At 44.4% G+C, this 27,915-nt stretch overlaps 2 protein-coding genes across 3 annotated transcripts in view; both read right to left on the bottom strand.

Annotated features, from left to right (window-relative positions):
* Positions 1 to 77: 77 nt before the first annotated feature.
* endouc (endonuclease, polyU-specific C) lies at positions 78 to 4,924 on the bottom strand. Its single transcript, XM_080545197.1, has 8 exons — positions 4,795 to 4,924; positions 3,943 to 4,002; positions 3,554 to 3,653; positions 3,348 to 3,459; positions 3,099 to 3,220; positions 1,784 to 1,896; positions 1,049 to 1,199; positions 78 to 714 (listed from the first exon to the last, which is right to left on the bottom strand). Exons 1-8 carry the CDS (start codon positions 4,803 to 4,805, stop codon positions 454 to 456), a joined length of 930 nt encoding a protein of 309 aa, XP_080401323.1. The 5' UTR covers positions 4,806 to 4,924; the 3' UTR covers positions 78 to 453.
* Positions 4,925 to 7,471: 2,547 nt separating this feature from the next.
* ppfibp1b (PPFIA binding protein 1b) overlaps positions 7,472 to 27,915 on the bottom strand; it is a 37,076-nt gene continuing 16,632 nt past the window's right edge. Inside the window, exons 7-28 of one of the 2 annotated variants that reach the window (XM_080545190.1) lie at positions 27,780 to 27,872; positions 26,478 to 26,598; positions 24,543 to 24,604; positions 23,801 to 23,885; positions 23,167 to 23,306; positions 22,390 to 22,502; positions 21,495 to 21,548; positions 21,287 to 21,347; positions 21,112 to 21,144; positions 20,328 to 20,511; positions 19,641 to 19,673; positions 18,394 to 18,538; positions 17,626 to 17,757; positions 16,818 to 16,977; positions 14,831 to 14,942; positions 14,029 to 14,117; positions 13,218 to 13,340; positions 12,597 to 12,722; positions 10,835 to 11,023; positions 9,927 to 10,097; positions 9,142 to 9,207; positions 7,472 to 8,670 (exon numbers count right to left, since the gene is read on the bottom strand). In XM_080545190.1, coding sequence (XP_080401316.1) covers positions 8,593 to 8,670; positions 9,142 to 9,207; positions 9,927 to 10,097; positions 10,835 to 11,023; positions 12,597 to 12,722; positions 13,218 to 13,340; positions 14,029 to 14,117; positions 14,831 to 14,942; positions 16,818 to 16,977; positions 17,626 to 17,757; positions 18,394 to 18,538; positions 19,641 to 19,673; positions 20,328 to 20,511; positions 21,112 to 21,144; positions 21,287 to 21,347; positions 21,495 to 21,548; positions 22,390 to 22,502; positions 23,167 to 23,306; positions 23,801 to 23,885; positions 24,543 to 24,604; positions 26,478 to 26,598; positions 27,780 to 27,872 — 2,370 coding nt within the window. In that variant the 3' untranslated portion in view covers positions 7,472 to 8,592. The remainder of the gene's footprint in view (positions 8,671 to 9,141; positions 9,208 to 9,926; positions 10,098 to 10,834; positions 11,024 to 12,596; positions 12,723 to 13,217; positions 13,341 to 14,028; positions 14,118 to 14,830; positions 14,943 to 16,817; positions 16,978 to 17,625; positions 17,758 to 18,393; positions 18,539 to 19,640; positions 19,674 to 20,327; positions 20,512 to 21,111; positions 21,145 to 21,286; positions 21,348 to 21,494; positions 21,549 to 22,389; positions 22,503 to 23,166; positions 23,307 to 23,800; positions 23,886 to 24,542; positions 24,605 to 26,477; positions 26,599 to 27,779; positions 27,873 to 27,915) is intronic. The other variant, XM_080545191.1, reaches the window with a different exon arrangement.

Raw genomic sequence — 27,915 nt, 5'->3', positions numbered from 1 at the left:
ATTGACAATAAATCGATGTTGTCATACTGTATCATGCTAAATCAAGTAAACAGTTTGAGGATAAATGAATGAAACACTTTGAAAGGATATAAATGTTTTAATTAAAAAAACAAGAGGCACAAAGCAAGTTATAGGCACAAACCTTTATAGTTCAGCTGCTAAAAGAGGCTATAAGGCAAAATAATACAAATGTTTACCCCCATGAATAAAATGACACTTGTTGGAGCTCACTCTAGCACTTTCCTTATCCATCTGCCACAAATTCTTTACCAAACATTAAAAAATGTACTTTGTAATAAAAGTTCATAGTTTTACATCTGACTCATTTAACCCCAGAGTATCATATCAACCTACATTTACCCTATTTCATTCATACCCAAATTGTGCAGACGTGTATGTGTGCATGTGTACAGCATGTCATTGTACAAGGCTGTGGTCTACAGGTGTCGCCCTCTACAGGTGTCTCCTGTTACTGCTCAGCAGCTTGGGGTAGGCCGTCCCGAGGGAGCGCCCGTGCCTGACCACCACCAGCTCCACCTGACACTCGTCAATGTTCACCACCACGGAGGTGCTCCTGTCAGTGTTCATGAGGAAGATGACGGTGTAGATGGCCATCTCAAACTCAGGGCTGGCCCCCACGAAGGAGCTGCCCACAGGCTTGACCAGGCCGTGCCAGCTGAACTGTAAGTTCAGGACGTGGTCGTCTTGGTCAGGCTGTGTGTGTGGGGGTGAAGAGAGAGCAACTAAAATTAGCAGGAGGAATGGTAACTATGGTAACTATGACACAAATATGAGGTCAACATGTCACATTAGAAACTACAGTGGATATTGTAAACAGTGGAGAATGCCAGTTGACATAACGGGTAGGAATTCAAACATGTCTGCCTCTTTTATTGAAACAGTGACATTGCTAATAACTTCAATCACTACTTTCAACACAATTAAATAGCAACGTTTCTTTTTTTTTTACAACCATCTAAAACATGTTACAGCAGGCAGGCACGTGTTGCACTAGGAACATGTTGCTTTGAAAAGAAGCTCCTCTTACGATGTCATGGTCCCTGGCTTTGTAGCCTTTGTAATCCAGATTGCTGTTCTTCTCCTGCAGGTAAAACTGCACCCAGTTGTGGAAGCCGATGAGCTCTCTCCCGTATTTGGTCTCTCCAACGAACACATGCTCGAACCCACAAGAGTCCTCCCTGTCAACCACATCAGCATGGCATCAATCAGCTATTTGCAAAGCCGTAAACAAAGATCCAACAACAATACAAAATGATGTTGATTAAGGAATATCACGACCTCGAGTGTGATATTGCTTTTATACAACAGTTCTACAGCGCCATTTATTGGTTAACAGTAATAAGCGACAACAGATTATGATTTGTTTGTTTATTTAATCATTTATTTTGGCTCCGCCAACAAAAAAATTGTTCTGCAACTGAACTTCAACTGTACTGTTGCCTAGTAACCCGAACACAAACATCCGCAGGCTAGCTACTTTGTATTAACGGTCATTTAATAGAACACCTGTGCGGCGGAGTGATACATATAGTTAAAAGTCCCAGTGCTGTTATACTGTATATCGGCACTCATGGAATGCCTCTTGTCCAATCAAATGACTTGATCGGAACTAACTGTTGTATAACCTTCAATAGCATTCATCCTTTCTTCTATGAGCTTTTGTTTCGTGTGTATGTGGGTGCAACCATTGCAGAGTGCAGGGGGAGAGAGGAAAGGCTCATGTGGGGTTTAACACGGAGCAGGGTTACGGTTAGCTGCTTACCCTCCCTTCCTGTCTCTGTGGTACAGGCGGAACCAGATGTAGTACATCTGACTCTTAAACTGCCTCAGGTCTGAGCGGGAGTGGCCCTTACTGACCAGGTACCTGTGGGCTCGCTGGAAGGAAAACACACAATTAAACTCACACACATAATAATAATAATAATAATAATTATTATTATTAATAATATAAATAATATAACAATAATAACAATAATAATAGTAATAAATAATAATAAAGCGCTTTGAGTTGCATTTCATGTACGAAAGGCTCTACAGTATATAAATAAAGCTTTACTTACTTACTTATTTACTATAATAATAATAATAATAATAATAATAATAATAATAATAATAATAATAATACATTAGACTTATATAGTGCTTTTCTAGACACTCAAAGACGCTTTACAAACTGAAAAGATTGAGTAGTAAAATAAAAAGAAACAAAAAAGATAAATAAAAGAAAGTATAGGGGTCTAATTAATTTTTAGATTACTAAATCTAAATCTAAGTGTCTTTGTAGGACAATCTACTCTGTATACTGCAAGTATATCTACATTTCGTGCAGAGAAGCGGCGAACAAGCAACGCCAGCGTCCTCTCTCGACCAGCATTTTTTGAAAAGTGAAAAGTCTTACGAGTATGATCAATGTAATGTTAGCTAGCTACCTCTAAACAGGGATTTGGCTGGGCATAAATTAATTAATCTGAGGTGGTAAACACAGTCGGCACATAATAACATGAGTGTTGATACAGACACTTCTCTGGTCATCTGTCTCCAGTGTGTATGCTATTCACATGAACTAATGATTCATAGTGAGAAAAGACAGTTCAGGACAGGACAAGCATTAGGTGTTGGCTTGATGGCTTAATGCCGTCTGATACTATAATTCCCTTGGATGAGTAATTCTAAAGATTACTTTCATAAAGACATGCGTGTCCCCACATGCTCTAAGATCCTGCTTTGAGAATCCATGGAGACGCAGCCAAGACATGGTGCCAAGACTCCACAGATGTTTTAGTTGTTTGTGCATTGTTCCCTGTGCTTTCGCTTGTGTGCACCACGGCCTGAGACATCCAAGAACACAGTGTGACGGGAAGAGGCCTTTGTGAGAGGAATTTAGCTTAGTCTATAAATTAGTGGAACTTAGGGATAATAAACAACTCTAACCCTCACAAACACAATTTTAATCAAACTCAAAAACAGTATCCTCCCTAGATTGGAAATGAAGTTGTCTGTCGTAAAACGTAATGGTTTTTAGAAGATATAATTAGGGGAAGTTACAAATGTACAGTATAGAAATGCCTTGACAGTACCTTCATGACCTCTGTCTCTAAGACAGCGTCCAGAAACAGGTTGTTCTCCGTCACCTCCGCTGTGGAGACTCGCTCTGCCACACCCGTCGACATCTCATAGTTGTCCAGGAGCTTCATGAAGCCTGCAGAGAAACAGTTGTGGGAACAGTTGTGTGGAACTTTCCTACCGTATGAGTCACACCCAGTGACACACCCAGACTCCCTGATCATACATTCATATACAGTAGGATGTATATGGCAGACACTCACGGGAGAAGGTAGTGATGGTGTTCAGTTTGTTCTCGTCGACGCTGGTAAACAGAGGCGCGGAGGCGTGGTCCCTGGCATTGTTACTGCCGTGGGACACATAGCCCGCTTTGCCCTGGACAACACAAACATCAACAACTGAACACTTGAGTCTTATTTGAAACAATGTATAGGTTTTTCTCTGAAATACCATAGCGTGAGTACCACACCTGAACAGAGATGTTGTAGTCTGTCCCTGGTGTGAAGCGGCTGGCGTCCAGCGTCCATAGTTCGTTGAAAAGAGTGGTCAGGTCCTGGTTGACTGCCGGACTACAGAGTAGGAGAAAAAATGCTTGCCACCATGTAATAAAAATAACCATGTGTCATGTAACAATTAATAGTACAATTGTCAATGTCCATGAAACTTAACAGGGCCTAACTTAATCCCTGTAATGATTTAAATTTGTGACTGAAAGAAGCAACAGTAAACATTGATTGTATTTCTCAACATGCAGACCTTAGAGGTCTGTCAGCCATCAATATTTGACTTAGCTAAAAGGAACTAAACAAACTGCAGCTGAGTTGTAAAGTACATCCACAGGGGCAATCATTGACATACGTATATGCATCCAGAGGGGCGAAAACCACCGTTAGCAGGATCAGGGATCCACAGGAAAACCTATAGAATAGAAAAGATATTTGAAAAGCGTATGAGAGTTCCATCACAAAGCATCATTTAATAAAGACATTCCCAGAGACAGGACTTTGGGAAACACGACTGTTTGGTTACCGATAGGCAGAAGTGCCAGTTCAATAAATGTCATATCGCCTACTGTGCTTCCCACATCTGGACCTGGTGAACAACATCTGCCTATGCATGGTCATGTCATGTATTGCTCAATTCTGCATGAAGCAATTCATGACGTTAGAATTATAAGGTTCTATCTCCATTTTTGTCAAAATTGAGTTTTTTCCATAATCTGATCCATTAGGTGTTTATTAATGTCTGTGTGGTGTTATTTTTTTAAATGTTGACATTTTTGAGTTAGTAATTCATAAAATACAAAGGTTCCATCTCACAAAACATAATGGAATGTAAAAACGTTGACGCTCAATATCTCTGAACTGCCCTAAACGGAGATAGAACCTTCTCATTCTAAACGGAGATAGAACCTTCTCATTCTAAACGGAGATAGAACCTTCTCATTCTAAACGGAGATAGAACCTTATTATTCTAAACTCACGAATTATGTCGGAACCCGGATGAAATTGTACATACATAGAGAAACTATTATACTGGGCAAAGAAAGTAAGAAAATACTATATATATGTATTTTCTTTAAAGTGCACCCAAGCGTTCCAACATTCCTCAATACCTACATAATAAGTTCTTATGGTTATGCATGAAAAAAAAAACAGTAGCCTACTGGTGAAAAACAATGAATATGATATCAGTGTTGCGTGGTCTTACCACAGAGCCATGGTGGGCTCTCTGCAGACTCTTCGGTGGATGTACAGTGTCGGGGGTCCAGAGGAATGGAGCGGCGGTCTGTTGTTTAACCAGACTGGTAGTTGAGACGCAACCAGTACATATTTGTACAGTAAATGCAGCCGGAGAAGTGCGCATGCGCGTACAGGAACAGGGGAACAGCCCAGCCAACCAGGATGAATCAACATGGTTCCTCTAAACATGTAGGATAGAATACTTTATACAAAGTGGAGGAAAGTTTTGTTTTTGTATTGTTTTTTCATTCAATCCAAAATTGATGCAAGTTGTGTGTGTCTATGTTTGTGAATGTTGTTATTGTATGTTTCTCTTTTTTTGTCTTTTGTTGTCTCGTCTTGGATGTTGGTATATAAAAATGATAATAAAAATATTGTGAAAAAAACAAAAAAAACATGGTTCCTCTAATTCCATTAGGACGGACACAATAGAATGTCGAATCGAATCGATTTTAATCGAATGCTTTATTAGAGGCTATGTCATATAGACAAGGACCTGGCTTATATTAGACATCTGTGCATTTAAAAGGGCGTGGCCATTTTGGGGGTTTTCGTCCTGGATAGAGAATTTCGCACATATCCAGTTATATAAGTCTCTAAGTATAAGTTGAGCTTCTCCACTAAATGAAGTGCATGCATGTCTAAGCCAAGTCCCGGACTAATAATGATTCTGGCTACCAATGACCTAAACCAAACCAGCCAGGATCTGTGCATAATCACAAACAGTAGGCTACCATCCACATTTTCCTTGTAATTAATATCATACTTTTATCTATAGGACAATGGTTTCCAACACCTATGTACTGGCCACTGACATTTTGATCGCCCATTCCCACAATGTTTTGAAGAAAATAAACCAGGGGACAGACCGCTCACACATGTATCCAATCAGTCCGTTTAAAAAGTCTGTATTAAACACGTATGACTACAGTATATGCAATGGTAAACCCTATCAGTATGACTTTACAACCCCTCTCCACCAGGGGGCAGAACTCCCCCAGCTTCTCCAACCCACTCTTAACTCCAGAACAGCAGCAGCTGCCCTCTCCCTTGAACTACCAACACACTCATGACGTTCCAACCAGGTCTCTCCGGAGGCTTGGACTGTCTGCTAGCTGCACAGAGAGTTGGAGGATGATACCTCCATCAGGGCCCGGGAGGGTCCAGCCAGAGCCAGTCCACCCCCAACTGCTGTATGGTCGTTTTGCTGGTGACAATGAGGTCATGACTCACGGAAGCCTCTCTCCATGCAGGAGGTGATGAAGTGGACCAGAAAGACCTTGTTGACTGTGTCCAGACTGGGCTGCAGTTTGTCCTGGGGGTCCTGGAAACAGCTTGTGGGCTTGAGTGTAGAGCTGTCCGGCAGAAGACCTCAGTCTGGAGGTCCCTCCTGAACAACTCAGCCAGCTTCTGAGAGATCCCCAGGCTTCTGAGAGGCCCCCAGACTTCTGAGAGGTCCCCAGGCTTCTGATAGGCTTCTGAGAGGTCCCCAGGCTTCTGAGAGGCTTCTGAGAGGTCCCCAGGCTTCTGAGAGGCTTCTGAGAGGCCCCCAGACTTCTGAGAGGTCCCCAGGCTTCTGAGAGGCTTCTGAGAGGTCCCCAGGCTTCTGAGAGGCTTCTGAGAGGTCCCCAGGCTTCTGAGAGGCTTCTGAGAGGCCCCCAGACTTCTGAGAGGTCCCCAGGCTTCTGAGAGGCTTCTGAGAGGTCCCCAGGCTTCTGAGAGGCTTCTGAGAGGTCCCCAGGCTTCTGAGAGGCTTCTGAGAGGTCCCCAGGCTTCTGAGAGGCTTCTGAGAGGTCCCCAGGCTTCTGAGAGATCCCCAGGCTTCTGAGAGGCTTCTGAGGGGCCCCCAGGCTTCTGAGAGGCCCCCAGGCTTCTGAGAGGTCTCCAGGCCCTTGTTGGTACGTAGCAATTCTCCCAAAACCAACCAAGACCTCTATACATTTTTGATGAGAGCAAATTGCCTAACTCAAAGTGTGCATGTCTCCATCCGAAGCAAAATAGTGTCTATCACTCACTCAATACATGTTGAATGGCATTTTTCACATTCATGAGAACCTACAGTATATCTGTGCTTAAAAGTCTTCCTTGTAGAGCAGCAGAGTCCTTGGTGCAGCAGAACCCCTAGTTTAGCTCAGAACTCACAAGAAGATGGAAGATCAAGGTGATTCTCTTGAAAAAAGAAAATGCATTGTTCAGTGTACACCAAGAGCAGCCAGCTCTGAATGCCGTAGGATTGTGGTTTGTCCTGAGTACAGCAGCCTGCTCTCCTCCAGCCAGAGCAGAGGTGTGGAGCAAATCGTTTGCTATTTTAAGATTTCTATATATTCTCATCTGGTTGTCATTGTGAAAATAGTGCCAAACGTCAAATGTGCCATGTCAAACATCTAATTTAAATTGAAGACACAGTGCACAGCTTAACCAAACAACTTTATTTGATTTGGGCTACTAATTATGACTATCGACCCATAAATGCTAACAATGGTCTGTGTGACTAACATTGTGGTTGGTGCTAATTTAATGAATCTGAATCTGCAATGCAAACAAACATAAAACCAATGTATGCTTTACATTTTCAATGCATGCTGCTACAGTATTTGATTAACTGAAAGACAAATACTGTACACGACTGTTTAAATTACTTTATTGTCCTTAGAAATAGATTAAAAACTCAAGAAATACACAGTACAAACTTTCTTCTTTGCTGTGGTTAGGGGTTGCATAACAGGATCATTGCTTTGAGACATTCTTGCATTGCTTCATCTCTCTCAACTCTCTGAACATGCTGCAACAGTATTCTCAAAAGAACGTTGCTTATGTGGCAGCAGTCACCAGGATTTAAGAACAATTATTTAGATACAAATAATAATAATAATAAGTGACAAGTTTCTATCTTCCGCAAGCAGGTGTACAACGGTTTGGCAATGAGAAACACTTAAATAACATGCAATGACACGTAAACAGGAATCATAGGCATCACACTGTTGGTTGTGTTTAATACATGTATTGGTGCAAATGCATGCAAAGAAATAACATCATTGGGAGGTACAGAATTACAGACTGATATGCTGAGATATGTGAAGAATAGAAATGTTGCACTTAAAATAGAGGCGTGATAGTATTTTGGATAAAACGCAGATGTTTTGGGGCATTCACTAAATCTGCACAGCATATTACGTTCGAGTACATTTATTCTTTAATATATAACAACAAATATACAGTCTAAACGCCGAACTTTTTTTCTCTTCAGAGAAAGAGATATATTAGACTTTGCTTTATCTCCTCTTAGGTCAAATAGGGGAGTGTGACTCCGATGTTCTGTCATCATCATTTGGGGGATGAATCACTTTCAAACTGAATTACACAGAAAGATATCCAGTATAAAAACAACGAGTACAAATGTCTCCAGTAACCAGCTGGTAGGCAAACTATGGTGGCATCGCTCTGAACTCTTTCCCTTCCCAAAAGGACAGTTGAAATGGAGTGGCACTTCAAGAACAACGGGGGGGGTGGGGGGGGGTTACATGACACCATACCATTTTTGTCTTTATTCAGAGATTCTGTCAAAAAAAATCAAAACTCTCTGAAAAGAATCTCCTCATCTATGAATCTAATACTAAAATGTAAACCTGGTGCTTACTCTTAAGAGTGTTGGGGGGAGGAAGGACAGGGGGGAGCACATTGGAGGAGGTGTGTGCTAGAGGAGGTGGTAAGCACAGACAGTCACATTCACAGCAGCACGGGGAGGCAGGGTGCCATGAACACCGCCTCACACGTTGGAGTCCTCGTCCGTCACGCTGGGGTTGGGAGAATTCTCTTTGAAGAACTCGTCGTCTTTCAGCATGCTCTGGAGAGAGTGATTCATTGCAGGCAAAATGAATGAGTACAGTCAACAGAATCTGGTCACATCCATTCAACAATGCCAATTAAACATCTAAACAAAACATAAAAAAGTGGCTTTCTGCATGCATGGTGTGTACTGTATGTTGCACTGAAGCATTGGTGACTTTTATAAAGTGAAGAACGTCAATGATACACAAAGAGCATTACTTTACTCTTTAGACCAGTGGTTCTCAACCCTCTCCTCGGGGACCACCAGCCGTTCCACATATTTGATCTGTTCCACCACCACCAGCAAACCTGATTTAACTAATCAAGTGCAAAGCAATTATGGTTTGTACTTGATTAGTTGAATCAGGTGTGCTGGTGGTGGAACAGATCAAATATGTGGAAGGGCTGGTGGTCCCCGAGGAGTGGGTTGAGAACCACTGCTGTAGAGAAAGGTAATAACAGACAGAAAGAAGACATGTGTTCTTACTGTTAGGTTCTGGATCCCCTCAGAGAAGGCTCCGATCTGCCTCACAGTCCCTTCTGAGTCCTCCATCTACAACAAACAGACAAACAATCCAGACCATCAGCAAATACCCAGAATTCATTGTGACTAGGGTGACCAGATGTCCCGCTTTGCGCGTCCACGGGGCCAGTGTCCCTCTGCAACCAAGCGCCGACATGTTCAGTTGCAGCAGAACGTCTACATTCTATGGAACGTCTTCAGCCTATCAGGAAACAGCATTCATGTTCCCATGGCAACGGCACCACGTGGACATAGGGAGCTGGCTGAATGTGCGAACCACCCGCTGACTCAAAGGGCTCGTTAAGTGAAACTTATTGTGTCAACAATATCTAGTTTTCGTATTTTTTTATAACACCAACTTGAAGCTTGAAGTACCCACTCGATACAATAAACAACAGTTTAACGATCACTAAATACTTATCATTTGTGGATTGGATTCACTGTTCTCGTTTGCCGTAGGAGTTTCACTTTACGAGCCCTTTGAGTCAGCGGGTGGTTCGCACATTCAGCCGCGCAAAGCGGGACATCTGGTCACCCTAATTGTGACACAGTGCAGCTATCTACTGTTGGAAGCGGTGAACAGCCCCTGTAGAGTGCTAACATCGGGCGGAGGAACAAAATCCAGCCTGTGTGTGGAGGTTGAATCTACTCATCAAGGCCATAAGTTGCTTACATTTTGAGAAATGGATTGGTGTGCATTGAGCCCCCCCCCCCCCCCCTCTGCCATGGAGATGTTAGAACTACGTCACCTGTTCCAGCTGGTCCAGCTCGTCGCCGTACAGCTGCAGGTCCAGGCCGTAGCCCTTCTGGAAGCTGCGGCCCTTTGGCATCTGTACGTCCATGGGGCAGACGTACTCCTCGCTCTCATCCTGCCGCTTCTTCCTCAGGCTGCCGAAACTCCCGAAGGTCAGCTTCCTGGGCTGGGGGGGACATGGAGGGAGAACCAGACAGTGGAGGTGTGAAGTGTGGACAACTTAGACAAACTCAACCCTGTATGGCACACATTATGAAGCCAGTTTTTTTGTCATAGAATAGACCAAATAAACAAAATCTAAAGACATTTTCAATAAATATTTGTTTGGGGTGTATTTTATATATATATATATATATATTTTTTTTTTCCAGATTGAAAAAGGCCAGGAAAAGATGTTTTCAGATGATGTTTGTGGAGAGAAATGGCTAAGCTGATCCTTGTGGGACAGTCTGCAAAAAAGGGATTCAGCATGGCCTACAGAGAGACATGTGACAAATTCAAACACTGCCTTTGGTTCCTTATGGCCCTGCCTCTTTTGCATCATAACTGGGGATGCATTGTGTGAGTGTGAAAGGCCAAGAATGGGTATGTTGCCTAGAGGCAACAAGGTGCCATAGAGGGTTAAAAACAGATATACCTTTGAGGGTGATTTATATTGACAATTGTTGATAGTGTATGTATCGGTATGCTTGTACGGACTTGTGTATGGATATGTAAATTACAATGTGTAATTATGTATGAATCTCCTTCAAGTTGTATGTTCTATTTGGATTTTGAATAGTAAAAAAAAATAGGGCAGTAATATGCAGGGCTATCTGCCCCACCCCACCCCACCGCACCGCACCCCACCCCCTCTGTCCTCTCCTCCCTCCTCATCCCTCCCCCTCTCACCCCCAGGCCTACCTTGACCTTGGCGGTGGCGGTGAGCAGGGTGTAGTCTGGGTTCTCCAGACACTCCTGTTTGCCCTGCTGGGACTCGGAGCCCACCAGCAGGTTGAAGTGGGTGGCCAGGTGCCTGCGGAGCAGCGTCTTGTTGGGGGGGATGTTCAGCAGCAGGGCCATGGTCTCCACGTTGAACCGAGGCTCCAGTACCTGGGGGAGGGGGGGGGGCAGGATGAGGGGTCCATATGTTTGGACTGCACTTATATATCGCCTTTATCCAAAGCGCTTTCGGCCTCTCATTCACCCATTCACACACACATTCACACACCAATGGCGGCAAGCTGCCATGCAAGGCGCCGGCTGGCCCGCTCACTGGGAGCAATTTGGGGTTCAGTATCTTGCCCAAGGACACTTCGACATGTAGCCAGCAGGGGCTCGAACCACCGATCTGCCAACCTTGCAATCATCAGACGGCGGCTCTACCTCCTGCGCCACAGCCGCCCCACATATGTCTGCCTGGGAAAGCCACATGTTTCTACCTTGGATAGACTCCATATTCAGCTTGAATTCCTTCCATGTGGTGCTTTATGCGGTTGTACTGGTCTACTTCTCTGATCCTGGACCTGTTCTGTTCTGCCTTTAACACACCATTTAGGATCAGCTGTCCTGTCTGGTACTCCATCTGTGACCAGACTCTTCTTCTAGATCCATGTATGTTATTATTGTTTTATTACTTGTTGTAAAGTCGTTTTTTAATTCACGTATTATCTTTATCGCATTCTATTGTCGCTGTTGTTGATGTCGAGGGCTGCTCTGCCCAAGGTATCTCATTGAATGGTGTATTCAATGTCATGACAAATCAATTCAACTTCTTTCTCTCCCACTCCATCTATTCATTCACTTCATCTTTCCAATCAGTCTCTGCAGGGTTCCCACACCTTCTGAAACATCAAATTCAAGCACCTTTCAAGGACTTTCAAGACTCAATTCCCTCAAATTCAAGGACCCAACATGGCATAGTTTAAGACAGATCTAGATGATAATTTATAGAATAGGAACTATCCGCTCACAGACAACAATTAAAAAGAGAGGCTTGAATGTGTGAACACTAGATGGTCTCTTGCCTTCTCTACCACAGCACAGCAAAACAATATATTGTGAAATATGTGTAAAGTTAAGCAATACAGAGAGATATTTTTTTTTAGAGAGAGAGAGACATTCAAGAGATATTCAAGCACTTTCAATGACCCATGTCTATTTTCAAAAACATTTAAGACCTTGATTTTTTTTCTCAAATTCACAAACTTTCAAGGGTTTCCAGGACCCGTGGGACCCTGCCTCTCACAATCAGGCCCCCGTGCACGCCGCTGCCCCTAACCCTAACCCTGCCTCTCACCATCAGGCCCCCGTGCACGCCGCTGCCCCTAACCCTAACCCTGCCTCTCACCATCAGGCCCCCGTGCACGCCGCTGCCCCTAACCCTAACCCTGCCTCTCACCATCAGGCCCCCGTGCACGCCGCTGCCCCTAACCCTAACCCTGCCTCTCACCATCAGGCCCCCGTGCACGCCGCTGCCCCTAACCCTAACCCTGCCTCTCACCATCAGGCCCCCGTGCACGCCGCTGCCCCTAACCCTAACCCTGCCTCTCACCATCAGGCCCCCGTGCACGCCGCTGCCCCTAACCCTAACCCTAACCCTAACCCTGCCTCACACCATCAGGCCCCCGTGCACGCCGCTGCCCCTAACCCTAACCCTAACCCTAACCCTAACCCTGCCTCTCACCATCAGCCCGCCGTGCACGCCGCTGCCCCGCAGGTTGGGCGCGTACTCCGCCAGGTCCACGGAGCGGAGCCACTCCATCACCCTGTGGTTGGTCCACTGGGAGATCTCTGCAGGCGTGATGTTGTTCTGGTGACACAAGACAGAGAGATGGGTTACCACATTAACATAATAAAACAATATGACATTTACATCAAATCTGAGTCATTTAGCAGACGCTTTTATCCAAAGCAACTTACAATACAAGTACATTTATATATATATATATATATATATATATATATATATATATATATATATATAATATATGCCATTTAGCAGACGCTTTTATCCAAAGCAACTTACAATACAAGTACATTTATATATACTATAATAATATATAATATATATAATAAATGCCATTTAGCAGTCGCTTTTATCCAAAGCAATTTACAATACAAGTACATTGACCTAAAGTAAGGAGGGGGGGGACCCCTCCAGAATGAGTTACAGCAATCTAGACACGAGAAGTTGTGCTGCGAGATCTTTCCCAGCTAACACTGTGACACCAAGTTGTTTGTGGTTTTAGGACCCCCCCCCCCCACCACCACCACCACCCCAAAGTCATCCTAAGAGCGGACTCACCTCGTCAGAGGGACGGCGCCTGAGGCAGTTGGGCTCGTAGTTGTTGAGCCGGAGCACCTGGATGGCCCTCTTAATACTGAGGTGGTGCAGCACGCTCCCCACCTTCATGGACAGCAGGTCGTCCTAACGGGCACAGAGGACCATGGTTAATTCTACAACAGCATGTTTGGATACTGGATTCTGATTGGCTAGCAACAGCGGTAAATATCCCAACCACCCACAGTTCAGACCGCATTTCCAGTATCAATGCGCCTCCCAATCAATCTGATTAAGAACACCTGTGCTGACCTACAATGCAATGGTTGATCTGGTTTATGGGACTATATTCTGTGGCGGAAGGATATATGTATTCTGAAACGATTAATGATTGTAAATAAATTAATTTAATGTTACAACTGTGTATTTATTTTTTATATTATGTGGTGGCTGTTGTAGGTGGATCTTTTCAGTTTGCAAAGTGTCTTTGAGTGTCTAGAAAAGCGCTATATAAGTCTAATGTATTATTATTATAATTATTATAATAATTATTATTATTATTATAAACAGCGCATATGATCTTGTGATTGGATAAAGTAGAAAAGAAAGGGTAGGGTCAGTGTGGTGTGAAGAACATTGTTTCTGTGAGCTGGCGTGTATCTTATCATTGTGTAATAACTGTGTAATAACTGTGCCAACAGAGGCTGAGACGAGGCCTTCTCCAGTGTTGCTAATCTCACACCATGCGGTCTCCTCCATTCATCTTAATGTGAAACAGCAGTGTGGCCACCCATGCATGACCTGAAGGGGGCGCTGTCTGTCTCCCGACACTCACCACTGTCATGTAGTGCAACATTCGACCATCCACCCTCCCCTCATCAAACTGGGTCTTATACTGAGGCAGGCCGATGTCATCCAGCCACCCTGAGGGAGGAGGGAGGGAGGGAGAGGGAGGGAGGAGGGAGGGAGAGGGAGGGAGAGGGAGGGAGGAGGGAGGGAGAGGGAGGGAGAGGGAGGGAGGAGGGAGGGAGAGGGAGGGAGGAGGGAGGGAGGAGGGAGAGGGAGGGAGAGAGAGAGAGAGAAATATGTCAACCTACCCAACAACAATTCCGATAAGAAATAAATTCACCAGAAGAAAAATCCAACGTTGGTTATTAGGTTGCTTAAAATCTAACTCCCAATTACTGCAATTGATTCTGATTGGATAGGACAAATGACCCTTTTTAGCAATGATCTTTTTAAAATAAATAATCGGAGATATCCCAGCACAGTGCAGTAGCACACGACACAAACTCTAAACTCTCTCTCCCGCCCAGACAGGCAGCATACTCCATGCCCAACCACATCAGACAGGCCAACACCCTCCCAACATTTAAACAGGCCCTCAAAACCCACCGCTTCAAGCTCGCCTTCACCAGTTAACCCTCTCCCCCTCCCCTTCCCATGTGTCCCCAGCACTACCTCAATTAGGCCCCTATACTTTCTTTTCGTTATTTTTTGTTTCTTTTTATTATTACTACTCAATCTTTTCAGTTTGTAAAGCGTCTTTGAGTGTCTAGAAAAGCGCAATATAAGTCTAATGTATTATTATTATTATTATTATTATTATTATTATTATTATTATATTATATACTCACGGGTCACCCAGTTGTAGTCCAGTTTTCCCTTGTTGTCCTCCTCCTCGGACCCCAGGGCCTGCAGCGCTAGCATCAGCTTCTTCCTGTGCAGCGGGTGCTTGATGCCCAGCTCCTACACACAGAGACATCACCAGAGTGTACCATGTATACAGCAGTCAAGTTGAGGGGGGATGAGGCATCCCCCCATGAAATAAAAACGGTAAAAACCATCCCCCTTCTAAAACTGCCATCCCCCCTTTCCATCCCTTATGTCATTCTATCAATGAACGTGGTATTAAAAAATGATTTTGCACTAATTGTCCTCTGCATTTGACCCTAACTATGTAAGAGCAGTGTTGCCATGGTAGCCTGGGGGACCGACTCCAATTCTGAGGTGCCTTGGTCAAGAGCAATGACATCTGACACCTAACATCCATAACATGCATGTTGTTTTAGGAGTATAATAATTATCTTTATGCTTTAAGAATAATCAAAAGGGTAGACAGTTGGTCTCCCACCCTCTGTGCTAAATATGATCAAATCCACCATCCCCCCTGATTTCTTTTTTTACAACTTGAGTACTGCGTGTATAGCCCACAGCCCCAGGGCAGCACACAGACACAGTCAGCCCGACAACAAGGATTATTTCCATCCATTTGGCAACCTGCTTTGCCTAGAGTCGCGCCGCATAATAGAAATGGCCTCAGAGCACAAAAGGAGAGGCAGTGTCGTCGAGGGTCGAAAATAAAACAAGACAAATAAAGCATTGTGAACGTGTTACGTTACGTGATGAATGGGGGATCTGCACACAAATGACAGTTGGAAGCAGGAATACACTTTCAAATGCAGCGGAACTGGAAGAATGTACAGGCTGCTACAGCCATATGAGGCCTTCTCCTTTATGTACACTACCCCCGTCTCTCTTTTGATGACTGACTTCATTTCAAATAACATCTGCTGTAGATAAAGGTGAGAGTGTTTTTACTGTTGTAGCTCCAACATTATGGACTCTCCTCCCCCTCGCTGTCAGGTTAGCTGGGTCTGTACCACTTTTTAAAAAAAACGTTTAAAAACCCACTTATATAGGATGGCGTTTTTATAAGTTGTTTTCTCTTTTTACTTCTGATATCTGTATTGATTTTTTATCATTTTATCATTTGTTTCATTGCTTTTGTGAAGTGCTTGTTTACATTGTATGAATTATATTTGATTTGTTGGCTGTTTACTTGCTGTGTTATGCTGTATGCTACCAAATGTACAGTGAAGCACTTTGTGACTGCTGTCTTGATAAGTGCTAAACAAATAAATAAAAGTCAAAGTAAATCCCACCTCAAAGCCTACCTGTTCTCCCATGCATACAACCTCCCCTACCCCTACCCATCTCTCCTAACCCTGCCCTCCCCCTCCACCCCCCTGGACATGCATACAACCTCCCCTACCCCTAACCATCTCCCCTAACCCTGCCCCTCCCCCTCCCCCTCCACCCCCCTGGACATGCATACAACCTCCCCTACCCCTAACCATCTCCCCTAACCCTGCCCCTCCCCCTCCCCCTCCCCCTCCACCCCCCTGGACATGCATACAACCTCCCCTACCCCTAACCATCTCCCCTAACCCTGCCCCTCCCCCTCCACCCCCCTGGACATGCATACAACCTCCCCTACCCCTAACCATCTCCCCTCACCCTGCCACCCCTCCCCCCTCCCCCCCTGGACATGCATACAACCTCCCCTATCCCTAACCATCTCCCCTCACCCTGCCACCCCCCTCCACCCCCCTGGACATGCATACAACCTCCCCTACCCCTAACCATCTCCCCTCACCCTGCCACCCCCCCCCTCCCCGTTCGTTAACTCTGTGTTCTATGTGCTCATGTTATCTGTTGCTTGTTGTTTCTGTGTTTTTCCGTTTCTCCCATATTGTCAGCGTCTTTGAGCCTCGGAAAAGCGCTGTATAAATACGATTAATTATTACTATTATTATGAAAGTAAAGGACCCAGTGCCTTACCCTCTCCAGGTCGTGCTGTGAGGCCTGCAGCAGCGTCTGTCCAGAGGAGATCCACACACGGGCCATGTTCAGGTACAGGCCCAGACCCTGCTCCTGCAGCCAATCACACACCTGCAGCTTCGACCAGCGGGCGAACGGAGCGTCCAGGTCACTACTAGAACTAGAAGAGACAGTGTCCAGAAGAGAAAGAGACAGTGTCCAGGTCACTACTAGAACTAGAAGAGACAGCTCATTAGTGTCGAAGGTCTTTCATCAATAATATCATCTCTAATATTACCTACCCACCATAGGCAGCTAAGTTGTTTAGCTAAATTCATTTAGAGTGGTTCGACCCGCATAGTATAGCTGAAGATCCTACTACGTACATAGCAGTACTATACAGTACTATTTCCAGCATCTCCTTAGCTCAGTATACAGTACAGACAGTCAAAACAAAGACAAGCACAATGGACCTATCGCTATGCCACGCCCCAAAATAGAAATTGTCCAATCACATCACAGCAAAAGTCACGACAGGCAGAACACTCAGACAAACAACTCGCTAATATCTGATGGTGAAAAGCTTCTAGACTAAATATTCTTGTCATCTAAAAAAAACAAACATGTCTATTTCCTGCTGTGGTAAATCAGAAATCAGACATTTGCCAACTCCCGCCATTGTAAGTCATTGAATGTCATTCAGTCACGGTCGGTCAGTCAGTCACTGTCAGGGAAGCGTTGTTTGTTTGTCCCAGTTTTCAAAGGGGGCGTAGCTTAGCGATAGGTCCATTGACGTTCTGTTTGGGATGGTTCAAGGTGACACACGTACTTGTTGGCTCGCTGTAGGTCACGGGACCAGCCCAGCCTGGGTCCTGCGGTGGCTCTGACTCCGCCCCTCTTGAACTCGCCCTCTGATAGGTTGTCGTCCAGGTTAAACGAGGTGGACTGACTTCTTCTCAACCTTCAAAGAAAAAGTAACATTTACAGAATTTACAGACAAAAAAAAAAAAAAAAGTTGTTAGATCCAATTCTTGTAGTTTCTTAAGAAAACATTCATACAGACCCTTGAATATTTTTGTCCTGTTGTTAGTTAGTTTAGAAGAATCTTAACACAATGTGTGTTAATGTGTGTTCAGATGGTCTTACATGTCCACAAGATAAACGGTTCATCCTACATCATGGGAGCATCTGGTTTTACATGCCGCGGTCAGCAACAATTCGGTTGTTACGTCGTGACGTGTTTCCGGGTCCAACGTTGGCTGAGGCGCTCTCTTCGAAATGCCGCAGTAATAATAATAATTCATTATATTTGTATAGCGCTTTTCCGAGGCTCAAAGACGCTGACAATATGGGAAAATCGGGAAAGTGCTCTGTCCCTTGTTGTATGAATAGATCCCAGTCTAAAAAACAATTGAACTGTCATTCTACCGCTTTAGTACACTGGTACTCTGGTGCTTTAGTACACTGGTACTCTGGTGCTGGGATTTTGTTTATTTGGACCCGGAAATTGCTAAACGTCACAAAGTAACGTCAGACTTAACAACCGAATAGACGTCAACGTCTGTTGAAGAGGCGGCGTTACACTCCTCCTACTCACTTCCCAAAGAGCTTCAGGATCCCCTTGGCCTTCTTCTTGCCCTCCGGTGAGGTGGGCAGCGTGTGCGTGCTGTCGCTGTTCTCCGACCTCTGAGGCAGCCCCGCCAGGTCCAGATGGTCCGTGCCCTCCTCCCGCTCTGTCTCAGCTGAACAAACAAGGCATCAGCACCACAGTGACTGAGACATGCACACATCAGCAGAGACAGGAGGTCTGTGGCCCCAACTAACACCCCCAGACAGCCAGAGAGACAAGACCACCCCCGGACAGTGACATGGGTACGGGTATCAACTGTAATACCCCGCCTGTCATGCATGCAATGGGAGAGGATGAAGTTCTTTTTTTTTTTTACATAAAAAAGACCAGTAAAGCACTAGTGTAAACATGACATGTGACTGAAATGCCTCACGCTGGTGTACAGCAAGTTTAAAAAGAAAAAGATGGTGCGTGGAGTCCATGTGGGCTGGCAGGAACAATGCAACACAATCTCAGGAAAGAATAGAAACGTCAAGGAAAAGAGAGGCACGTCAAGACGAAGGCATGAGTGGGGGGGGGGCGTCACTACAGATGACATCTGGTCGTAGAGAAGTGGATACGGTTCAGTGTGAGGAGAGTTTGGACAGGATGGAGAAGAGCAGGCATGCAGACATACAGAGCAAACATACAAAACACGCTGCTTTGATGTTATCCAGCCAGTAGTGCTCATAAGACGCTTGTTTGACTTGGAGCAGTTCCTGGTGACACATAGGTGTGGCTGCATGAAAGAACTACTGTAGCTACTATAGAATTAGATCATTTAAAATAGCCTAAGCCAGTCACCTTTTGGCTATGGCTTCACAGTACAATGAAAGCAAATCTCTTTTCAAATACAGTAATGTGAAACATTTTGAATGAACATTTGCACATTGGACTGTATTTCTCCATGCTCAAACTCCTAAGTTCAGTTAGGAATGAAGCAGTTGCTTTCTATTTCATAAATCACTAAAGAGGGGTATGTATTCGTGACAAGCCAAGAATAATAAGAGACTTAATGGTATTGAATTAATGACATTGAAACTGCAAAAGGAGCCTTTCCTTTTTGAATACAAAATAGTTTGTGAGTTAGGCGAGAGGAAAAACCTCCTCTCAACGGTGGGTTGAGGGTTTGAAAGAGGGAGGGTGGGGGTGTTATGAGACCATATCTAGCATGGTGTCTCTTCCAGAGGCCATCCTGCAGCCCTATCCCTGAGGACTGGTGGTCCATACTGTACCTAGCATAGGCGCACTCGCACTCCGGCTGCGGTCTTCACACGCCCACACACATCACACACACGACACGGCCAGACACGAGAGGGACAACACAGAGGTCAAAGGTTACCAGAGGAAGAACAATACACAGTGGAGGAGGGGGGTCAGGACACGGGGGGGACACACACACACACAAATACACTAACACACGCGAGCCCACTCGCACAGTACAGTATAAGGAACATTTTTCATAATTAACCAAGGAGCACATTTTTGTGGGGACAACAAATTAGCTGGTACACCGTGACGTTAGAATTATAAGGTTCTATCTCCATTTTTGTCAGAATTGAGTTTTTTTACATAATCTGATCCATTAGGTGTTTATTAATGCCTGTGTGGTGTTATTTTTTAAAATGTTTAAATGTTTTCATTAGTAATTAATCAAATACAAAGGTTCCATCTCACAGAACATAATGGAATGTAAAAACGTTGACGCTCAATATCTCTGAACTAACCCTAAACGGAGATAGAACCTTATCATTCTAAACTCACGACACAACTTAACTACGGGTGTCGTTCAAGGACATAGAAATAAGGGTGGCTCAGTTTTTTTCTGAATGAAAATGAATCACTGCTACATCCGGAGACCGTCAATGTCTTCTAGCGAATGTCATAGTTCCTGTCAGAAAGCGTCACGCAGCGTCCCATACCCAGGTTAGGAGCGCTGGCTGTCCTCTTCCCCCCTCGGATCTTGAAGAAGCCTCTCCCGAAGGACGAGCGCGCCTTCCTGCTGCCGAAGCTGTCATCCTCCGCCGGGGCCGTCGCTGGGCTGGAGGCGGAGGGGGGCTTGGGGGGCCGATCGCTGACCTTAGTGATCTCATCACAGGCCTTGTTCTGAAACAGGGGAAATGCAAAAAAATGGATGGACTGCACTTATATAGCGCCTTTATCCAAAGCGCTTTTCAACGGCCTCTCATTCACCCGTTCACACACACATTCACACACCAATGGCGGCAAGCTTCCATGCAAGGCGTCGGCCCGCTCACTGGGAGCAATTTGGGGTTCAGTGTCTTGCCCAAGGACACTTCGACATGTGGCCAGCCGGGGCTCGAACCGCCGATCGGCCAACCGTGCGATCATTAGACGGCGGCTCTACCTCCTGCGCCACAGCCGCCCCTACGGCAAGCAATAACCCTGTCACACCACATGCCCCATGCACTGGTATAATAAAACATCTATCAGTCATTCAGGAATTTGACCGTTTGTCATGTCAAAGTGAAATGGTTTGATTTTAAAATGCCACCGAATACACGCACAGAAAAAGGAAAGGAAAGGAAAGCTCATAACCACTGAGGATTCTAACCTTCAGAAGCAGGAGAATGTTCTCTACCCTCTAACGAGACAAGGAAGAGAAGGATGAGGAATAGATGAAAGTCGAGTAAAAAGAATGTCTGAGTTATTTAGAGAAGATCGCTGGCGATGACCGACACTCACCTCAGTTGGCTTTTGAAGAGCCACCAATGCATTCTGGGACACATACAGAGATACGGATTGTTAGTGGTGAAGTTAACAGGGAAAATCTGTCATATTTTACAAGGTTAAAAGTCTGAGTGATGAGTAATATTGTTTTAAACGAAAAACAAACAAAACCAAAAAACGATTAGCCTACCCTTTCGCTGTTGTTGGCGTCCAGGTTGTCCTGACTGCCTGACTTTGTGACATCTGGGCTGCTGAAATGACAAAGACCATCCCAGTGAGCACTTTAACCATGTAAACGTGTCAGAGTGGCAGCACTGACCTATGGGAAATTCTGTAAAGCCCGGTACACATAAGGATTTTCTAAATCTTAACAGATTCACTCTCATACTCATACTCACTCTAGGGTGTAACATAATGAGGGCTCCGGGGACACTTCCTGACTTCCTGCATAGCTACAGGGAACAAACAGACAGGTGTTGGGATGCTAATACAGGCTACCTGGGAGCTGCCCACTACACACTACTGGTGTTACATTGTTGACTTAGAAGTCTTCCTATATCACCCCATGTACATGGCCTACATGTACATGGGGTGATAGGGCCTTTTCAGCCGCAGCCCCGTCCCTCTGGAACGCCCTCCCCAACCACATCAGACAGGCCAACACCCTCCCAACATTTAAACAGGCCCTCAAAACCCACCTCTTCAAGCTCGCCTTCACCAGTTAACCATCTCCCCCTCCCCTTCCCATGTGTCCCCAGCACTACCTTCATTAGGCCCCTATACTTTCTTCTATTTACCTTTTGTTTATTTGTATTATTACTACTCAATCTTTTCAGTTTGTAAAGCGTCTTTGAGTGTCTAGAAAAGCGCTATATAAGTGTAATGTATTATTATTATTATTATTATTATTATTATTATTATTATTATTATTATTATTATTACAGTAACCCTAAGCTCAAGCCACTTTACTAGTGTGAACTCTCTATTATCACTAGCGGCACCACTAGTGTAACCTGTCCTGTCTTACCTGCACTATTGCCACCTTTTCTTGTACTATGCCTATTATTTTTTGTCACTTATGTCCTGTGCTACTGACACTTTTATCTTGAATTATGCTTGATTTATTATGGCCTATGAGCTGCAATGCAATATCAGGATCGGAAGCCTATTTTACTCTGTTACACTTGTGTAACGTGACGTAAAAATAAACTTTGAAACTTGGATGTTGGTGAAGCTGACTTGGACATCCATCCATCCACACATAATCATCATAATCCATAACGTCCTGCTCACCTCTCTGGTTCAGCTGGGTCCAGTTCTGCCCCCCTGTCTGGGTCTGAGGTTGACTTGGCAGTCGGGCTGGGGGTGGGGGAAGGCATTTCAGACAGTCCATAGAGGATCTCCAGCTAAACGTGGAGGTAGGCCAGCAAACCGGAGGAAAAACATAACAACAATGGACAACACCAGGTTAATATCGGGGGCAGAGCTTTCAGTGTGGCAGCTCCCACCCTCTGGAACTCTCTCCCCACAGAGTTCCACAACGCCCCCCTCCACCCTGGACACTTTTAAATCAGCCCTCAAAACCCACCTGTTCTCTAAGGCCTTTGGCCCCTAGTTTAGTTTTGCCACTCTCGTTGTCTTTGTTTATTTGCTTTGTTTTTCTGTTCTGTCTGTCTGACTGTCTGTCTATGAAATCTGTTAAGCGTCCTTGGGTTTGAGAAAGGCGCTATATAAATCTAAGCTATTATTATTATTATTATTATTATTATTATATACAGTTACTCTCCTATCTAGTGTCTTTCCACCATAGGGTTGGCATTAGAGCAGTCAGAACGTGATCATCCCAATTGAAAGAGACAACAGTCCACAGCAAACTGACATCGCATGTTATCAAACTAATTTGACCAAGAAATTAACACTTTCTCTTTCAACACCTCTTCCAAACATGTGAAACATGAGCCAATAATAGGCCGAATCTGGAGTTGGATGACAACTGGTGTTGTTGGGGGATGGACACCACTGAGGAGGACACGTGAATATAAGTGCTTGTGACATGATGTCCTACGATACCTCATCTGGGCTCTTCCTTGTCAGGTCTTCGAGGCAGAGTAGGCCATGCCTCTCCATCTCCATGGCGACCGGGGTGGTCGTTGTCATGGAGAGGGAGCTCTCGCTGTTACTCTCATCACTCCCGCCATCTTTACTTTGCTCTGGAAGGAACGATGACAGTTATTACAGCTTCTACAACAGCATGTTTGGATACTGGATTCTGATTGGCTAGCAACAGTGGTAAATATCCCTACAACCTTCAGTTCAGACCTCATTTCCAGTATCAATGCACCTCCCAATCAATTTGGGACTATATTCTGTGGCGGAAGGATATATGTATTCTGAAACGATTAATGATTGTAAATAAATGAATTTTATGTTACAACTGTGTATTTATTTTTTATATTATGTGGTGGCTGTTGTAGAAAAGCAATTGACCATTGGAGGGCGGGGGTTGTGGACTCATTTACCACTGTACAGGGTTTTCCTACTCGGCTTCGCCTCGTGCCACAACCCTGTACCAGTGGTAAATGTCTCCACAACCCCCTTCCTCTCATGGTCAATTGCTTCCTTAGCCAATAGATCATTTAGACCTGCAATTAGCGTATAAGCCAGTGTTACCTTGTAGCTCTCGAACCAACAACCCAATGATTACCTTTCTTTCCTTGCACTGACATCACCATGTCCTGGACTTTCTTGTAACGCAGGAGCGACACCCTCAGCTCCTCAATCTTGCGATCCTGCAGAGGCAGAGAGAGAGAGAGAGAGAGGTGACATCAGGGGCAGGGAGGCAGGGGCATAGAGGTGTCAGAAGGGGCAGGGGGGCAGGCGCACAGAGGTGTCAGAAGGTGCTGTGAGAGTTAATGTCAGGGTTCCCACACCTTCTGAAACATCAAATCCAAGCACCTTTCAAGGACTTTCAAGACTCAATTCCCTCATCTAGATGAGAATTTATATAATAGGAACTATCCGCTCACAGACAACAATTAAAAAGAGAGGCTTGAATGTGTGAACACTAGATGGTCTCTTGCCTTCTCTACCACAGCACAGCAAAACAATATATTGTGAAATATGTGTAAAGTTAAGCAATACAGAGACTTATTTACTAGTTGACGAGCGAAAAAAAGGAAAACATTTATTAATATATATATATATATATATATTTTAGAGAGAGAGGGGAATTCAAGCACTTTCAATGACCCATGTCTATTTTCAAAAACTTTTTTTTCCCTCAAATTCACAAACTTTCAAGGATTTCAAGGACCCGTGGGAACCCTGTAATGTTGTTGTTGTTGTTGTTGTTGTTGTTTTGTAGGGAGCTTGTATGCCGTCACACGAACATGAGAAAGTTAACCATCTAAAAAGGATTCTAGGGGGAACGCTGGGGTCTACTGTACCTTCTCTTCATTGGCTGCCATCAACGACTCCATCGCCTTTTTCATTCTCTGCACTTCCACATCTGAGGAGGCGGGAACATCATGTCAGCCAGAGAGTATATAATGGTAAGATGGTCAACCGTGGGCATTGAGAGGTCTGGGATCCCCTGACAGACTGACTTATGGAGATCTGAGATATGAGATGAGCTCCATTATATGGATATTAACATGCTCCCTGTCCTTCTAGCAACTTCGTCGTCTCACAGTGGTACACTTTCGGGGGGATATGCTCCACATTAACAATGGGTGAGAACCTTAAAAACAATGGGAATTTGTGGTATGGGACTAGCGGTATAGACACAACAACGGTAATGACCCGCTTCACAGCTGTCACAATAACAACGTCATGACATGAAGGTGAGGAGGGTGAGGCGATGGTTGGATGGTGATGATGATGATGATGATGAAGGTTAGCAGGGCGCACGCTGGGTGTTGACGGAAGGAGAGAATGGTGAGGAGAGGATGAGGAAGGGGTGAGGAGGGTAAAGGGTGGAGGAGGTGATTATTGTCAGAGGGGAAAGCAGGAGGACGGGAGCAAAGCCTGGACAGGGCACAGTTATAGGATCGTAATTCGGAGGAATGACATGAAGGAGGGAAACCATAACGCTTCCTTACAGCCCAGGGAGACTCGCGTCCCTCTGAGTCACCTAACCCCTCTACACTCATCCTTTACTCTGTCTAAATCCTCTCTCTATCAGGGTTCCTACAAGTTTCAACAAGTCAAATTTAAGACCTTTTTAGACCTTTTTTTAGACCTCTTTGAAAATAATCGCTTTTGACCTATTTGCGACGCCATATGATAGCTTTTTGTCATCCTCGAGGTGATGAAATTAGGGATTTCACTGCCATACAGACAAAAAAGGAAGCGAATTGGCATTTTTTGGGGTTCTAGCTTGATTAATTTATGCGTAAATAGATGTGGTCGGACTGATTTCCTTGCAGGATCTAATTTTTAAGACCTAGCACCTCATTTTTAGACCGAATAACTGACATTTTAGACCTTTTTAGGCCTTGTAAATTGGATTGCTGGATTTTACACTTTAAGGCTTTTTAAGACCAACGCGGGAACCCTGCTCTATATTTGCAGTTATCTGATACGCTCCTTATCGACTCAGTAGCAGTTCTAACATAAGGGTCTGTTGAGCTGATGATTAAATGACGCACCGTAGATGGAAATGTGTCGTCCTCTCTAACATGGCTGTAATTTGTTCTATTTTTATGTAACTACTAGATATATAAGTGTTTTATATTATGCCAAATGTAAAATTGTATGATGTATGATATATTTTACGGTTTGATATGTGTAATTTAAGTATGTTTTATATGTTAAATGTTATTTGTAATGTATGTTTTAAACGTGGACCCCACTAAAAGTAGCTCATGCCTATGGGTATAGCGAATGGGGATCCTTCCAATAAATAAACAAATAAATAAATGGTTTCTCAGATTCCTCTCAGTATTAAACAGCTCTCCAGGGGGTTATGGACAGGCAGGTTCAGATGGGTCATGCCCATGCAGACAGGGACAGAGGTGCAAGAGCAATAATAGATACAAGCATAAACCCCCCTTACGTTTCTCTTTCAGCCTCTTTTTAAGAGTTTCATCTGCGTGAGAGACTAAACAGGACACACAATTATAAACACAAAAACTGATTGCAGTTTCTGATGATTGTCCATCAATGTATTCTGTCAAGACCGATTACCTTTAATCATCGCTGTCTCGTGGTGACAAAACAATAAAAGATTAGACATGTCATTAAAATCTTAATCTGGAATATATTCCAGCATAATGAATAGGAATCTATCTGTGATTGAAATGATGAAACAGGTAAACGTGCGGAGTCTAAGATAAGACGCAGATAGAGAAACAGTGGAATGAACTACGGCCCCATCTCACCTCTTTCTCCGTTGTCCATCATGCCACCAGGAGAGACGGCTCTGAAGCCCGTCTGGTCCTGTAGCCTCCTCAGCTCTCCATCTCTCCCATCCAGCTGCCTCCGCAGGGTTCCCAGCTCCTCCTGCTCAGCACAGGACAACAGTCAGGGATTTACCACCAGCCCCAGCCCCCCCCCTTACCCAAACACCCACCACCACACAAACCACAACACATTCACAGATGCTGATGTGGCAGGCAGACACAGTGGCCACACCTGCTCTGAGTGTACTGCTGTCTGTGTGAGAGCAGGGTGGAGGTCAGTGCTTTGGTTTTTGGAGTAGTTGATGACTCGGCGAGCTGTAGAACTATTTCACATGCTGTAGCAGGGTCACAATGGAACATCAAGCATGGAATGTTATCGGAAAATTAATTGGAAGAGGAATGATTGGAGCGAGTGAATTTGCTTTTCAGAAATTTCACCCATGAGAAAAAGGAGTCCAGAAATAAAAAGAAAGAGCAAAACAGACTGAACTCCTGCCAAAATAGGGCATAAAAGACCAAGATTAAGGCATAGCTGTGGTTGACAAAATGTGTTATTTTCTTAAACCGGTGCCTTGCGGATTTAGTGTAAAGGAAGTAGTCTATTTCTGGGTACATTTAATTACCCAAAACATGGTGAAGTAAGTGTTTAGTTTTTTTTGCTTTGGTACAAGAGAAAAGAACATTTCATAATTTCATCATTGTTTGACTCGGATTCTTAGCATCTTTCAAACGGTTCTGCAATGTTTAAAAAAACACACATGCAGTCTGAAATATTCTTGCTCAAAAAGCCGAGGGGGAGGGGCCAAAAGCCCATATCAGATGGCAAGCAGGAACCCTGACAGAAGCCAACCTTCAGTGTCTGGACTTTGCTCTCCTTCCTCTGTTTCTCATACTGCATCTGGCCCACTTTGATTTTCAGGCTAGAGAGCTTGGCCATTAGCGACTAGCAGTGGAGAGGAAAGCCAAGGAAAAGAGAGAGAAAAAAATAGAGATGGCATAAGAGAAAGACTCCAAAGGGGAGAGGAGGAGGAGGAGGAGGAGGAGGAGGAGGAGGAGGAGGAGGAGGAGGAGGAGGAGGGGGGAAAGGTGGGGAATACCCAAGAGTTGATAGAAAGTCAAAGAAAGAAGAGAAGTTATACAGAACAAATACACAACAAAGAAGAAATAGGCTATAGTACATTAGCAATATCGTCCTTCTGCAATCATATGAACCTCCCCATAATCAAACACGCACGTGGATACGGTTGGATAGGTCACATGTTGTGCACCGTGACCACTCACCTTAGTGGATTTCAGTTTCTTCTCATACTGTAGTCTCTCACCCTCCATGTCTGTCACTCTGTACCTCAGCTCATTAATCTCCACAATTAAATCCTGAGAGGGGAGAGAAAGACAAGAGTACCCAGTAAAATGGTGT

Source organism: Nansenia antarctica, assembly GCF_963989245.1.
Source record: "Nansenia antarctica genome assembly, chromosome: 14".
NCBI lineage: Eukaryota > Metazoa > Chordata > Actinopteri > Argentiniformes > Microstomatidae > Nansenia > Nansenia antarctica.
This window is presented reverse-complemented; position numbering and strand designations above follow the sequence as displayed.

What these genes read in the sequence shown, in the direction of transcription:
- endouc (XM_080545197.1), bottom strand. An exon ending in CACCATCACTACCTTCTCCC is followed by an intron (nt 3,221 to 3,347) that starts GTGAGTGTCTGC and finishes GTTTCTCTGCAG; the next exon opens with GCTTCATGAAGCTCCTGGAC. An exon ending in TAGAGACAGAGGTCATGAAG is followed by an intron (nt 1,897 to 3,098) that starts GTACTGTCAAGG and finishes TTTTCCTTCCAG; the next exon opens with CGAGCCCACAGGTACCTGGT.